At 39.9% G+C, this 16,027-nt stretch overlaps 1 protein-coding gene across 2 annotated transcripts in view; it reads left to right on the top strand.

Moving 5' to 3' along the window:
• The window catches only part of PRUNE2 (prune homolog 2 with BCH domain), a 191,897-nt gene that overhangs the window by 143,271 nt on the left and 32,599 nt on the right, over positions 1 to 16,027 (top strand). For both annotated transcript variants that reach the window (XM_064140915.1, XM_064140916.1), the window contains 2 exons: positions 11,904 to 11,983; positions 12,869 to 13,069. In XM_064140915.1, coding sequence (XP_063996985.1) covers positions 11,904 to 11,983; positions 12,869 to 13,069 — 281 coding nt within the window. The remainder of the gene's footprint in view (positions 1 to 11,903; positions 11,984 to 12,868; positions 13,070 to 16,027) is intronic.

The following is a 16,027-nucleotide window of genomic DNA, read 5'->3' as shown; positions in this document are numbered from 1 at the left end:
TCACAATTAGCAGATACTCTCAAAGGTACTGTCTTTATTTCTTTTCTGTAATGGTGAATAACCACAGAATCATGAAATGTTAAGGGTTGGAAGGGACCTTGAAAGGTAATCTAGTCCCACCCCTTGCCAAAGCAGGACCACCTAGAGTAGGTCACACAGGAATGCATCCAGGAGGGTTTTGAATGTCTCCAGTGAAGAAGACTCAACATCTTCTGCACTGCCTGTGCCAGTACTCTGTCAGCTTCACAGTGGAAAGTTTTTCATTGTGTTCACATGGGACCTCCTGTGCTCCAGCTTGCACCCTTTGCCCCTTGTTCTATCATTGGACATCACAGAGAAGAGCCTAGCTCCATCCTCCTGACACTCGCCCTTCATATATTTATAAACACTGAGGAGATCCCCCCTCAGTCTTCTCCAGACTATAAAGATCCAGCTCCCTCAGCCTTTCCTCGTGAGAGATGTTCCACTCCCTTTATCAGCCAACCTGCTGACAGTGCACTCTCTCCCCTCATCCAGGTCACTGATGAATATATTGAACAGCCCTAGTCCCAGTACTGACCCCTGAGTGACTCTGCTAGATAGAGGTCTCTGAATAGGCTATTCCATTGAAAAAACTCTTTAGCTTCTTTCCTGCAACCAGTTTACAGTCTCTGTCATTATTTGATCATCCAGATCACCTTTCCTCAGTTTAGCTGCAAGGATGCTGTGGGAGACAACATCAAATGCTTTCCTGAGATCAAAATTAACCACATCCACTACACTGCCATCATCCACATGGATAGATATCCACCTGGTTTATCCTCATACAAGGCTATCAGGTTGGTTAAACATGATTTCCCCTTGGTAAACCCATATTGACTGCTCCAAATGACCTTCTTATCTTTGTACTGAGAATAAGTTTCATCACTTTTCCAGAGATGGAGCTTAGGCACCTCCCTGTGACTTAGCAAAAATGATGGAGAGCAGCCTAGCAATGATTTCCACCAGCTCTCTCAGCACCTGCAGTAGCATCCATCAGGACCCCTGGATTTATGTATGACCAGTTTGTATAACTGATCCCTAACCCAGCTGTCATCAACCAGGGCAACTCCTCCTTTACCCTAACTTGCTCAGGGGCCTCAGGCATCTGGAGCTTCTGAGGACAGTCTCCAGCAGTATGGACAAAGAGGGCATCCAGTAGCTCTGCCTTCTTTTTATCCTCTATCACCAGGTCACCCACCTCATTTAGCAGTGGACCTGCATTGGTTCTAGTGTTAGTTTTGTCTGCAATGTATTTAAAGAAGTCCTTTCTGTTGTCCTTGACATCTCTTGCAAGGTATAATTCCAAGTAGGTCTTAGCTTTTTTCTTGTTGCCCCCCTGCACCCTCTGACAGCAGGCTTATAATCCCCCCAAGAGGCCATTCCTTCTCATCACAATCCATAGATTCTCTTCTTACTCTTGAGTTTGCTCAACAGATCCCTGTTAAAACAAGCAGGTCTCCAGGCTTCCTTTCTTGATTTCCTACCTGTTGGGAAGTTCTGATCTTGAGCTTAGAAGAAGTGGTCCTTGAATATCTTGGGCCCCTTTACCTTCTAGTTCCCTGTCCTATGGTGTTTCCCTGGCAATTGCTTGAAAAGGCCAAAGCTGGCCCTGCTGAAGTCCAGGGCTGTAATGCTGCTTGGTGTTCTGTTCCTGCCACACGAGATCCTGAACTGCATCGTGCCGTGACTGCTGTCGCCACGTCTGCCCTCAGCCTTCAGCAAGACCCCTCCTTGTGCGTGAGTGTGAGGTTTGGCAGTACTCCTCTCCTAATTGTCTCGCCCACCCTTTGCACCAGGTTACCGCTGAGGCACAGGAGGAGCCTCCTGGACTGTGGGTGACTGCCCGAGCAGGCCTTCCTGCAAGGCCTTAGGTAGCTCGGTTCAGAGGCCAGAGATTTGTTCTTACACATTTCTGTGTTGTGGAATTAAGGCACAAGCAAGACCAGATATCAAAAGCGAGACTATTTACTAAAGGAAAAAGTGAATGGAGCAGAGAAAGAAAGAGAAGGGGGGGGGGGGGGGGGGAGGGTAGAAAGAGAGAGGATCGGGATTATATTACCATCGGCCAGAGGAGAGAAAAAGTCTCCAAAGTCCGAGTCGTTTTCAGTTTGTGTTGCCCAGGGATGTTTCCAGCGAGTGATGTCTTCGGTGAGTTCTCTCTTCTCCAGGAGTTCTCCCTTTCTTCTTACAGCAGGCAGAACTTAGGGCACGGCATGGTTGGTGGTCGTGGTGGTGCTGAGGGAGGGTTCCCGGGCTGCTGTTCTCCGTCGGGATGGTCGCGGTGATGTTTCTCCTGCGCTCTCAGAGAAGCCGGTTTAGGCTCTGTGTCTTGTACTCAGTTTTTCCGCAGGTCCCCCTGGCTCACACCTTAGCCACCTTACTGCCTTAGTGCCCGCCAGGTGTGCTGTCGGTGGGCAGAGCTGACCCATCGGGCAGGTCGTTTGCACCAGTTTTCTTAGCACGTGGCGAATCCATATGCCCGCAGGGGCCTGGCACTGGCTGTGGGCCTTGCCCCTCACCCCTCCGCCTCCCCTTCTCCAATTCACATCCCTGGGCATTCGGGCAATCCACCCAGGATGTGCTTGCGCCATGCCTCCGGAGCTGCTGTTGAGGGGAGCGGAGGTGATTTTTGTCTTTGTTGATTTACATGTACAAGAGAGACAAGATTTAGTCTCTCACACACCCATGCTGGTCTGCCTCTCTTTTTGCACCCACAAACAACTCCCCCCTCATCTAGCCACGGACAGAACTCAATAGATACTACATACTGTCTCACATAAAGAGCAACTCCAATACTTTGCCTCGTTGACCTGTACCTGTCATCAATTCCTGACATCAGTTCCTAATGTGTAACTCATAATGCTCTTGTCCAAGGTATGTTAAATAATTAGTAATGCCCAACACTCAGGTAATTAGCAGCTCCAAAAAGCTACAGCAAGGGCTGACTGTCCTGTCCCTAGAGCAGTATTTGAATGGTGCACAAGTAATAATGCTTGAGGATGCAGAAAGAACAAGATACATTATTCAGTGTTTATTCATTGGGTTGCACAGTCTTTCCTGTAGCATCCTATGACCTACTGGTGACAACCTTCTACAAAGAGATCTTTGAGGACTCTGGAATCTGCTGCAGGCAGCATCAGCCAGCCTTGCGTTCCTAAAACACCAGTTCAACAAGATGTCTAGGTTTGTGACTTAAATGCAATTCCTCTCATTCTGTATTGAGATATTTCACTGACATTTCATGTGACTAGAAATCACAGGTAATGGAAGAAGCCCAGGGCCCTGGATGCCTTCCACAGGCCTTCTTCATCCATGGGCATAAAGTTGCTGAAATGGTTTAGTGAATTCCATTATCACTCATCTATTTACTTGTATTTGTTCCTTCTCCACCTCCTGCATCCCTCCCTGGCTTTGCCTGCCTTCTCATGTGCTGTGACACAGGCTGGCAGCTGGCAAGCAGTGAGTACAGCCAGCCTTTAGCAGTAAAAGCAACGGCGTGTGCTAAAGAACAGCAGCTTTTATTTTTTTAAGAGTCTTAAACTGGTAAGAGCAGACAGGAGAACCTACTGCTGTGAGTGGCTACTTGGAAGAAAACTGAGGCTGGCAGTGTGGTTTTACGAAGAGGAACAAGGAATAAGATGGCTAGGTAAACAGATGCGAAACACTACATTTGATCTGATACTGTGAAACATTTTCATAAAGACTGTTTAAGAAATTTATTTAGTGTGGCCCAGAGCAAGAATTTTTACGTTTTCAGTTAACATACTGAAAAGAAAACAATTTAAATATTTTGCCTAGAATGCAGCATTTTCCTGGCAAAAGAGTATTACCTCTTACAGGCTTGCCTGACTTTTTCATCCAAATCTGATGCTGAAAATTAAGTAAAACATTGACGCGTGGAAAATGTCAAAGTAACAGTATAACCTGTAAAAGCTTTAAGTCTGAAGAGTGAAATGTGAAAATGAAAAACTATGAAGGTACGGCTGTTATTGATTTTTAGCAGTGGTTTATTCTGTGACTTGAGGAAGTAAGTGACAAGTTTTTTCTTGTGATGGTTGGGTGTTCCCCACCCCCCCACACTTTAGAAATACCCAGACTAGACTCAGACGGCTCTGGGAATATGAATGAAGCTATTTATTTACAGCTAGCACAATATACAAGAAGATATTTACAGTATATACAGTTATAGACAGAAATATACAAGGTAAAAGGTAATACAGAAACACAACTCCCCTCCCAGAAACTTGAGTCCCCAGGAGGGGCTCTCAACCACCCCTGCACCTTCCCCCTGCCCCTCTCAACCTTACCCCAGTCCTAAGGAAGAACAGAGATGTGGCCAAGAGGTTCAGAAGCAAAAATGAGTGGAGGGTGTGTTAGAGAGATGCAGCTCAGTCAGCAGCCCAGCCAGAGTGCGACAAAATGGCGAGAGTGTTATTTAATGTTTTAATTTCTTCTTCAGCAAGACTCTGAGGGGAGCAGACATCACCATTGTTTTCCTTTCACAGCCTATGATCTAGTTCTTCTCACCAAAACATTCTACCCTGCTTCAAACTAGCACATTCTGTAAAATGGCAGTATCAGGATGTGTTTATCTACTGTCGAGCAGTATAGCAATGATTACTTAACATTTGTACAGGTGTTTGATTAATAAAGCTTTTGATTCAAACAAAGCACCATACTTTTGTTTGTTTGTTTGCATCCAGAGATGGGAATAAAAGGCTCGTGCTATGCATAAATTCCAGTGCACAATCTGTAGATTTTTTTTCCTGAACTTAATTTGTGATTAAGAGCTAACAAATAAATGGCACTAGAATCACAGTTAATTTAGTATACTAACATATGGCTGCTAAATGCAGCTCTTGGGAGGTTATAAAATTAATCCATTTTTTACAAATCACCTGTATGCAGTGTGATTATTTTACACAGCTATGAGTAAAATTAATGACTTTTTTATAGTCTTAGATATCCTGGAGTGGATTTCTTCCAGTGTGCTCATTTTCTTGGTATGTGGATGAGGCTGAAGCATAGTTTCTGACTGATACTGAATGAATCCTGCACGGTGCATGTCACTTTGATTTGTTGTGTCTTCCTCTGAAGTTCAGGGATCATTAATTCTGCTGAACTGAAAAAAAATTCACAGTAGTCTTCTTTATCACTGAATAGAGAACTGCAGAAATTTTGGGGGTTGGCATGGAGCTTTGTAGCAAAGGGCTAATTTTAGAAAGTGATTTCAGGGGTTGTTTTTAGTTGGTGCATTTGCTAATGAGTTTCTTGTTCCCTTAGTTCACAATCCAGTTGTGGGTTTTTTTGGAACTAACATTCTGGCTTCTTTCTCTGTTTCTTTCTGTGTTATTTTCATCGTGCTTTCTTCTGGCTAAAGCTCATGTTGATACTGAATTATGTTCAACTGTTCTCTGACTTTGCTTGTAGAACATTTCTGCCTGTATTACATGGATGAGAAGTACCAAAATGCAAACACAAGCACATTGAATCAGGATTTGTTATTAGTCCATTAGTGTTGAAGGTTTTTGCAATAGCACATCACAGTTATAGTTTATCTATAACCAGAAGAACCATTCTCTGTTTACAGAAAAGATGGAATGACTGTATTCTGTCTTCTCTGAGCGCTCCATGAAAGGGTAGTGATTTTAGAAAGCAGATTATTGCCAATATTTTAAACACACTATTGGAGCAAGGATCTGTGAACTTCTAATCTCTTTTTCTGGACAGAAATGGAACAGCAACCACAAGCCACAAGCTTGGATCACACATATATAACATGAAAAAACAGGTTAAATGCTTTATTTGGATGTAAATGTGAAAGAGCAAAACAATTTCTGTTCTTAAAATGGAATAATGTCAAGTGTTCAATCATGGTAAAAAACAGGGGTTTGCAAGTCTTTTATGTGAGTTGATATGAATGTTGGAGTGGCTGCAGAGATGGGTTACTCTTTGTAAGTTACCTATCTGGTAAGATATTTTTGCTTTAAATTTGGATAAAATTCTGTAGCACATAATTGTAAACTGAAGAGGAATGTGGATGTTAAGAAAACGCTTGTGTGTCAGTTCTTCCTTGATGTAAATTCTGATTTGCAGAGTGCCTTAAAGATTTGCTGCTTCTGAGCTTTTTTATTACTTCTGAGTACACAGGAACAGCATTCTTATTTTGTCTGGAAGAGGCTAAACTCCCTCCAGGAGGTACAATCAAAAGCTGTGGAACCAATCAATAGGTTGCTCCTGGCAGTGAAAAGACCAGAAACAGGCCTGTATAAGGTACTGTGTATGCTGGCCTTGTCCTGCTAAAACACATGAGCCTGCTTAACCATAAGGGCACTTTTCAGGCAGAGCTGTGTGGAGAGTCAGTGGATGGGTATTATTGGATAAATGCCTCTTTTTCATACCATCCAAGGGAAACACTGTGCTGCCATGCCTAGTGCCTCCATTTCTTTTTATCCCTTTCCTGGTCTCTCTGCTTACATAAGGGCCATGTTGCAAGATGAAGGAAGAGTTCAAAGTAGAATTACTTTGTGCTTCTCGTATTCTGCAAAGGGACTCTAGAGGGAACATAAATTCTTTTATCTTGTTTTTGTACCTAATTCCACTGTTCATGCCTTCTTTCTTAAAACAGCTCAATTTTTCACTGCAAACCAGTGAAGCTGAATTTGTATATCATCAGAGACCAGGGTGTACCTGTGTAATGTTTAGAATTGGAGAACATGAAAGAAACTACATGTTTAGTCTCTGAATAACCTTTTCATAATACTTCATCTCTTCTTTCCAAAACAAGCATATATTAATATAAGTTAATTTCATCCATATAATTCCTTTAACTAACCTCTTCATTGAAACCTTCAAAATCTTGTGAAAATTTAAATATAAAACTACCTTTGTGTTTAGAGGGAACAGCACATAAGAAGCATTCTTTGCATGTCCAGCAAAAGTATTTGGCAGTTGTGGTCTCCACTTCAGATGAAGCTGTTTGCCTTAAAAATGTATACCATTTAAATTCCAGCGGATGAACAAATAGTAGTGGTTTGGAGTGGAGGGATTCACTTTAGAAAGGTGATGGTCTCTGCTGGATTATTGTTGCTTTTTTTTCTTTTTTCTTTTTTTGGCTAAAGAATTTATCTTCATGGTATGTGATGACTTAGGAGCAGCTTGGGAAACTCTATGGTGATGTATCACATATGACACAAGGGTGAGGCAGTACAACCCATGGGGATTATGACATATTGCTGTGAATATGCAGAGCCGCTCTTTCCTAAATAACTGAATGTTGCTTTACCTAGAAAAGTCAGGAAGGGTATAATTCGTCTAAGAAATACAGATTTGAGAAGGCATTAAGAATTATTTCAAGATTGTTAATTTCTTGAGCTGTTTGGATGTGTTCCTCTATGATCTGTGTATTGTCCTGCTGTGGCAGGGGGGTTGGACTCGATGATCTCCTTGGGTCCCTTCCAACCCCTAAGATCCTGTGATCCTATGAACAATGTCTAAACCAAGAAAGAGCAAGGAAGTTATTTCAGCCTTCAACCTCTCTCTCCTCCTTTCATAAGAATTTGCTATCTACTGCTGACCCACCTTTGAGAAACAGGAGGATTCTTCTGAATTAAGTATGTAGACCTGAATTATCAAAGCAAATATGCAGTAATTTGATTCACAGTGCAGCTGTTCCTGAAATGACTGCTCTGTGTACCACATGAAAGAAGTAATTTATGACACAAAAAGCTTATTTGACTTCGACCTCTGCTCCAAGTGAAAGATCCCCTTTTTATCAATCCAGTAAATCATATCCAAATAAAATGAAGCTTTCTAAAGTAACTTCATTTACTTTTTCAGTAAGGTGCATTCATGAAAAAGAATAGCAAAAACGAAACAAAACAAAACACCAAAGATTTCTGGTTTTCTAACACTTTTGGCCATATCATCCATGGCATCAGTTGCACTATATGGGAAGCAAACAATTTTTTTAAGCCAGAATTTTGGAAGTATGTGAAGTTCTCTGTGGGAAAGCAAGAGGAGATAGTTGCTTGATTTAAGTTTCTGAATTTGATCTTCTATAACTAGGGTTCCTGCTGAGATCTATTGAGAGCTTGTGCACAGTCAGAGATTACTCTGCAAAGTACTGAACTGCACAGCATAGCATGGCCTCAAAATCCATCAGAAATTGAGGAGTATGTCTGTATAACACAAATCTTGTCCATGTATTGCTCATTTTAATGCTGATAGGGAACCTAGAACTGTGACTAACTCCCATGTTAGACTCCCTGTCCTCTGAAAGACCTACTGAGTGACAATAAATGAGACCCTGACACCCTTTATTAAAAACAGGCAACACTCTCCCCCTAAAAAAAAAAATCTATAATCTCATTCAGAAAATTTCTGAACGATAATACTGTCTTTCACTAATTGAAAATTGATAACCTTGTGTCAACAATGCTTTTAGTAACTGGTTTTGAACTGATTTTTAACTATCTGCCTTGCCCCAGATCTTCCAGAACTACAGACTTTTGATTCCCGAATCAAATATTCCAGTATGGATGATGATATAGATTATTGACATTAAAAAAACTCTGCCACCAAAATAAAGTTAGAGATTCTAAGACAAATTCTGCTTCTATTTACTTGTAATCTCTAAGAGAGGAGTATTTTTTGAGTACATTGCCTGTAGCAGTTGCTGTATTTCAGTAGCAATTCCAACAAAAGTGTGTGTATGAGACACGTTATCTTTCAGTGCCCTAGAAATTTATCATTCTTGTGAAAGCAACTGTAGTGCAGAATTCTGGTTTAACTCAGCTGTAGTGGTCCCACTGAGACCAGACGATCATTTGAACTTTACCTCTTGGAGGTGTGAGAGATTCTAGAGAAAGCAGCAATGAAAACACATACACATTTTTTTACAAAAAGATAAAGATGTTACCGGGAGAAAAGCAGTCTTGAGGCAATCCTAGAAATGCCATCGCTTAGAATAATTCTGTCCCAAGCATTGGAAAAAAATGTAGATAAGTTGTAAATTACTTACTTGTCAGAAATTGTTTTGTTCAGGTGATAACTGTCACTATTTATGCAAGGATAGTGTATAAAGTTCCACTGTGGTCTTACCATATGGAGAAGAAGATGATATTTGTGTTCAAAGATTGTTGTGGGCCTTCTGCAGAGAATACTGTTCCTTTACAGTATAGAAATCCTGGAATTTTGCTGTCTTCCTGTAGATTACTCTTCATACAACTTCAAAGAGCATTTTCTTTCAAATTATTTCTTGGAGTGATTTCTGTAGCTTGTTCAGCAAGGAATTGGCATTTGGTGTGACATCTTATAAATTCATTGTTTATATATTATTATAAAAACTCCACTCTCTCCAGACAAAAATGATGTCCTTGAGCACCATATGTCATCTCTCTACTGGCCCTGGGCTGTTTTAATGCAAGAACTTCCAGTTTTATAACTGGAAAGGTTGTTAAAACTCCAAATAAAATCTGAATCTGAATTGAAAGTGGATTAGAAATATTCATCCTCTCCTCACACTGTTTCCACCATTAAATTTTCTTATCTTATTATCCAGCCGTAACTTGAAACACTTTTTTTTTTAAATTCAGATTTGTCTCTGCAAGGTTCAGAGAAATAGACTTCATTACACATAATTTACTACAAATTAATCAGATAAAAAAAATAATTCAATGATTCTAATTACTTGTTTACATTTTCTAAGTAAATTGTTGTGATATTCTGTGTATCAGTTTCCTGTGCAGCTTCTGAATAAAGATAATGGTACAGAGCAGAAAAAAAGGGAATTATCCACTACTGACAATTTGTGCAGGATACTTTGGTGAAATTTCTTTACTGTTCTATTGAGTATCCAATGAGAGAATTATTTTGAGCCTGATTTGACAGTGATTAATAGTACTCCAGAATTGGTGTGTTTTGTAGAAAAGCTGTTAATCTCTGTATTTGTGAAAGATATTCCCCACAGTAAAGGGGGATAAATTAGCAAGATTAATACATGTTTGTTTTTGTTGAGAGACTAAGCCTGGTCATAAATTGAGCATCGAAGACGTGTTTGACCCTCACTTTATATATAGTCTGTATTTTCTATGGCCTCACAGAGGGAGTGGAATTTCAGCTTGTCTGTATGAGGAATTTGATAGTAAAGACCTTTTATAACTTTAAGCACAATGAAGCCGTGTGCTTACTTACTATGTGTACACATATGTAAACTATACTCATACTGTGATGCAGTGATTGGCCAGAAGAGTCTTGTCTGCACACAGTAACATAATGAGGGTAGCCCTCATTCATGGCAGAAGCAAGGATAGAAAGAAATTGCAGCAATGACACACCAAGAGCCTGTTCAGCTTGAATCACTCAGAACAGAGCTAGCTGATGCTGTGGTAGGGAAAGGAATGTTCTTTGACCTCTCCACAGATTTGTTAATCAAAATGTAAAATTTAATCTGTTTCCTCAGCTTTTGTGGGGAAAAAACAATTTGAAGCAGGAATATATAAAAATACTATAATTGTTTTGGTAAAATGAATGAAGCTTTTTTTGAGTCACATATTTTTAGTGTAAATTGTTTAAATGCTGCCAAGTGATCTGAAAATGTAAAATGTTTCCTATCTGCAGCTGAACCATGCTTCCAGAAAGCATTTTTCTAAAATACTTAAATAAAAAAGAGACATGAAGTAAATTTTCTTTAAACCTTCAAGCAGCTATGTTGCCTTTTTCACTACCTAGTGCCTTTTACTTGTCTTATTTGGGTATGTTAAATATTATTTCTTGTTTAATTCTAAAATGAAGTCTAGGTATGGTATTTCTCAACATCTTAGTCATTGAGAATCTGCAAAGTAGTTTTGTTTCCCACTTCTCTGCTTTCTGTGCTCTCTCAGTGCAGAGCATCAACTGTTTCAGTATTGTAAAATGACTTATCTAGGTCAGAACTGTTAGGAAGTACAAATGTTATCGAAAGAATGGAAAACTCCTGTCATCTCATTTTTGCTGTACACCAACTGTATGTACAGCAACGGAACACTTAGTTGCCACGCAGTTTGCAAAGATTAGCTGAATCTCCCTGTATTGATGTGTCTCATTTGGGCTATTGTCATCTGCCCAAATTTTAATATATATATATATATATATAAAATGAGAAACATTGCTATTTGCCAGTGTAACAGGTTAGCGCACTACAATGGATTAACCTGCCTGTTTCTCCTAGAAGAGAAGTGAGGGGAAAGTAACACACAAAAAACTCCTCTGGGTTGAGATAAAGAGTTGAGATAAATAAAGAGTTTACTGAGTAAAATGAGATAATAAAAGTATAATGCACGGTTACTTTAGCCTGCTTGCAGAAAAAGCACAGTAGAAAGCGGCAGCGGGCAGAAACCAGCAAGCTAAACCGCTACACCCCCCTCCACCTGCCGTCACAGTCGAAGAGGCAACACTTAAAACCCTGGAGCCCAAACGCAGCAACCAGAACAGGAAGCCTCTCGTGTTACAATCTGAACCTCAAGTGCCGTGATACTTGGCTCCAGCCAGCACTTTCATTTGAAGTTGGCATGATGGCAGTGTGCTTTTGAGTAACAGCAGCAGGTATTTAACTTAACCCATGACCGGTAGCCTTACATTATTCAGTGCTGTATCTTAGTCTAAGTGAAAGTGTCTCTGTGTGATTCATGGTCTCCATAGGCTCTGCAGATGTGTGCATAAATAAAGAAGAAGAATGGCACGGAAGAATTTCAGAAACTATTTCTCACATCAATTTGTGATCAGGCTTATGAATAGGATGTGTGGAGGAAAGTTCCAGTTCTATATGAGACCATATGAGTTGTATTGATAGCAACGTCAACCTGTGCACCACTTAAGATTTTGCTTTGTATTTTGCCTCTCAGGTTAGTACAAGACGATGTAGGGATGGACATCCCATTTGCTGAGGGTGTACTAAGCTCCCATTCTACAGAGATGAGACCTGGTGAGACAACTTTCTACTCTTTTTTCCGAGTTATATCTTATTCCCTTCACATTTAATTATGCAGTGGAAAGGGTGTTTCTATATTGGTAAAGAATCAGTTTGGCATTGAAGTGTTAAGTTTGCTTTATTCAGTTAATTTTCTTCTTCACCTGAGAAGTGATAGTGCTAATATTCTCTTATGCATCGTTGCCAACATTTGTTTAGCCCTTGCAAAGTTTAAGTCTCTATTATTAACTTGTATTTGACTGCTGTCTTAAGTAAACTATGTTATCATTAGAATATGTCAGACAGAACAGCTTAAATTTTGCCACGCATTACAGTGGCAAGGGGCAAAGCCATATCCAGCTTTTGCCTTGTTGAAGACTAATTTTATTTAAGACTAATTAAGAGACTCAGGTATTTTTTATATCCATTGGTGTATTGGATAAGATATTGTGTAATTGCAACTAAAGACATAGATACTTGCAAATTAACACCATTCAGTAGCACCAAGTGCATGAGAAAACAAATATTTACAAAGGGGTTTTGCTCATATGAGTTTTTCCGGGATCTAGAAGTGTCTTTGTTCATAACTCAAAGAATCCATATATTACTATTCAAATTTGCTAAACATTGTGGGTCATAGCACGTTCAAGGCTTGATTTCTGTATGATGATTGTAAAAGAGTGAATCTGTATTTTGAGCAATTTAAGAGCTCCCAGCTGCATCTGCTATTCCTGTATATGTTTGGTTTATCTCTTCAAACATTTATACTGATATTTGTGGTTTATGTTAGTTGGTCTTAAATGTCTTAGTTTACTAAAATTGATCTGTCCCATCAAGTAATCTGGGAGATTAATTGTATGCAGAGGAGATATAATTCTTGTTTTCTTCCTTTTTTTTCAGAGCCTCCCAATTCTCTTGATCTTAATGGTTCCCATCCCAGGAGAATAAAGCTGACTGCTCCAAATATCAATTTGTCTTTGGATCAGAGTGAGGGGTCTATACTTTCTGACGAGAATTTGGATACACCAGATGAAATTGACATCAATGTGGATGACCTTGACACTCCTGATGAGGCAGACTCCTTTGAATATACTGGACAAGGTAATGCTCTAGATAGTGAATGGAGACTTTGTTTCTGTGTTTACTGCTTATGTGACCAGTCTTATGTCTGTCAGGCTATCAGTATGGTTAAAACACTTGAGAGTTAATACCTGATGTCCAGATATTTTTTGCTGTTTTTTAAACTTTATTCCCCTGTGAAACATAATATATTTCTGCTTATGCAGAATGCAGAAAGACATAATACAGCTTATTAAATAAAATAAGAGCTACCTAGAGGAAACCAAATTCAAAGTCCTGTCCAGTAGCATAGGATTTATCCAAAGAGTTGTTCAAGAAGGGTGAGAACAGTTGCTCTTTGCCATGAGAAGGCTGTAGCTAACTGCACCTTCATGCAGCTCTGACCAGCTGTCAGTACTTTGGCTTATAACCTTGTGCACAGTGTGTTGGCTCATGTCAATAAGATACTTCAAAGAGCTTGCAGTGTGTAAATGAAGTAGACAAAGCGTGGTGAGGGAGGTGGAAGGTGTGTGCTTGTCATAATAGAACTAGGTAAGGTGCAGGAACAACACAGCTCTTAGAATAGAATCATAGAATTAACCAGGTTGGAAGAGACCTCCAAGATCATCCAGTCCAACCTGTCACCCAGCTCTGTCCAGTCAACTAAGAGCCAAGGCACTAAGTGTCTCATCCAGTCTTTTCTTGAACATCTCCAAGGATGGCGACTCCATGGGCAGCCCATTCCAATGGCAAATCTTCATTCCACCAATTTGAATGTTATTTCTCAGCAGAGCCAGTTGTACAGTGTAGGTACGTCCTGAAGTGTGCAGTGGGCACTTTGTTCTTCGTTTGCATATTAATACTTTTCTCTCTCATGTTGTAGAGTGTCTTGCATCGTCTCACTCACTTGATTTACTCTTATGGTGTACAAGATTGGCTCATCCTTTGCTACTACCTGAAGAGCCATTTAAGAACTATATTCACTAATGCAAATACACTAAGATCATAAGGTATTTGAGGGGAAAGCGAGTGGGACTATTTTGCAATCTACAATAGAAAGAAACTGTAAGAACAGATAAATTTAAACAGAATTTGCCTTTGCATTTAAATTCTCTATTAGCAGTGAGGTCACTATAATTTAAAGATGGTATGCTTTTCTGAGCATGTAAGAACAGTTGCATCAGTTTTAGTGATATTGCCAAAGAGGCATTGTGCACTTAATCATGCATGAGCGTCTCTAATGTCAGTTCTCATTAGAAGGCTGATGTAGAGGATAGTGAGTTGCTTGATGGTTAGAATATTTTGTGGCAAACGTTGAAAATAACACACATGCACACACATGTGTACGTGTGTGTGCTTGGGGGTTTTGACTGTTGTCACTATGGTGTGAGAACAAAGATCTCTGTCTACAGTGAAGCAGATTTTTGTCTTTAAGCCCTCAAGCAAATAATTTCAGCTCCAGTAATTTCAGTGGCACTTGTATTTGTGGAAGTTACTTCTCTCCATCTTTTTTTGCTTCTTTATAAGTGTGGTGACTTGTTCAATTGTGAATGTTGCACTAGTTTCCCTGAGTTCCCGAGTGAAGAAGAACTTAAGATACCTGTGGTTTTGGTGGCATTTTTTACAGTTTTGTAGTTTTGTATTAGATATACTTAATAGGCAAAATGTCCTCAGCTTAGGTGACCTAGGAACAGAGATTATAAAAGGGAAAAAAAAAAGTATTATCAAAATGTGGCAGCAATAAAATAAGTAGGTTATATATTATATGATTCTGATAGCTAAAAGTATAGTCAAAATAACTAGTGCAGAATGGTTTATTTGCATGGTAAATGACCTTTGTTATCTTTGTACTTCTGTCATGTTACTGTTAACAGCTGTGCACTGTGCTGTTAGCAGTGCTCATAAGCTCCCACAGATCAGTGTTTCTAGAATGCTGTGTTAAACCCAGGAAAGTAGATACTGAGGAGACAAAGTTGTTGAGACTGCAGAGAACGGTGAGTTTTGGCTTTTCCTGCTTAGATTACTGAAGATCCATTTGAATAGGTTGATGAAAAGTTCAACATTTTTTTGCACAGCTTGACTGCATACATGTAGAATCATAGAATGGTAGGGGTTGGAAGGGACCTTTGGAGTTCATCAAGTCCAACTCTCTGCCAGGGCAGGATTGCCTAAGGTAGGCCTCATAGGAACCAATATCCACCATCACTGAATATTTTACAAATTAATAATAGTAATAATAATAATAATAATAATAATAATAATAATAATAATAATAATATAATAACATTTTAAGTGTTCATATTGTTTCCTGTAGTACAAAATTAACATTTTACAAAGTTGCATTAAGTTGTCTAGTTTGGAGGGAGTGGGGTGATGGCTTGTATAAGAAGTGTTGTGTACAGCAGGAGTAGGGAGATGATTGTACCCCTGTACTCTGGTGAGGCCACACTTCAAGTATTGTGTTCAGTTTTGGGCACTTCAATACAAGAGGGATGTGGAGGGGCTGGAGCAAGTGCAGAGGAAGGCAACGAAGCTGGCAAAGGGCCTGGAGAATAAATCTTATGAGGAGTGGCTGAGGAAGCTAGGGATGGTTACTTTGAAAAAGAGAAGGCTAAGGGGGAGATCTCATTGCTGTCTACAGCTACCCGAAAGGATGTTGTGGAGCGGCTGCTGCTGGTCTCTTCTCACAGGTAATTAGTGATAGAACAAGAGGGAATGGCTTCAAGCTGTGACTTGGGTGGGCTTAGACTGGACATTAGGAAACATGTTTTCACAGAAGGAATGGCCAGACATTGGAATGGGATGTCCAGGGAGGTGATTGAGTCACCAACCCTGTATGTGTTTAAAAGTCATGGATGTGGTGCCTGGGGATATGGTTTAGGGTGAACCTTGTAGAGTAGGGATACTGGTTGAACTTGATGATCCTGGGGAGTCTTTTCCAACCAGAATGTTTCTGTGATTCTGTGATTTTGCAAGCTTGTTTCCAGTGTCACAGAATAT

This window comes from Pogoniulus pusillus, chromosome Z (genome assembly GCF_015220805.1).
Source record: "Pogoniulus pusillus isolate bPogPus1 chromosome Z, bPogPus1.pri, whole genome shotgun sequence".
NCBI lineage: Eukaryota > Metazoa > Chordata > Aves > Piciformes > Lybiidae > Pogoniulus > Pogoniulus pusillus.
This window is presented reverse-complemented; position numbering and strand designations above follow the sequence as displayed.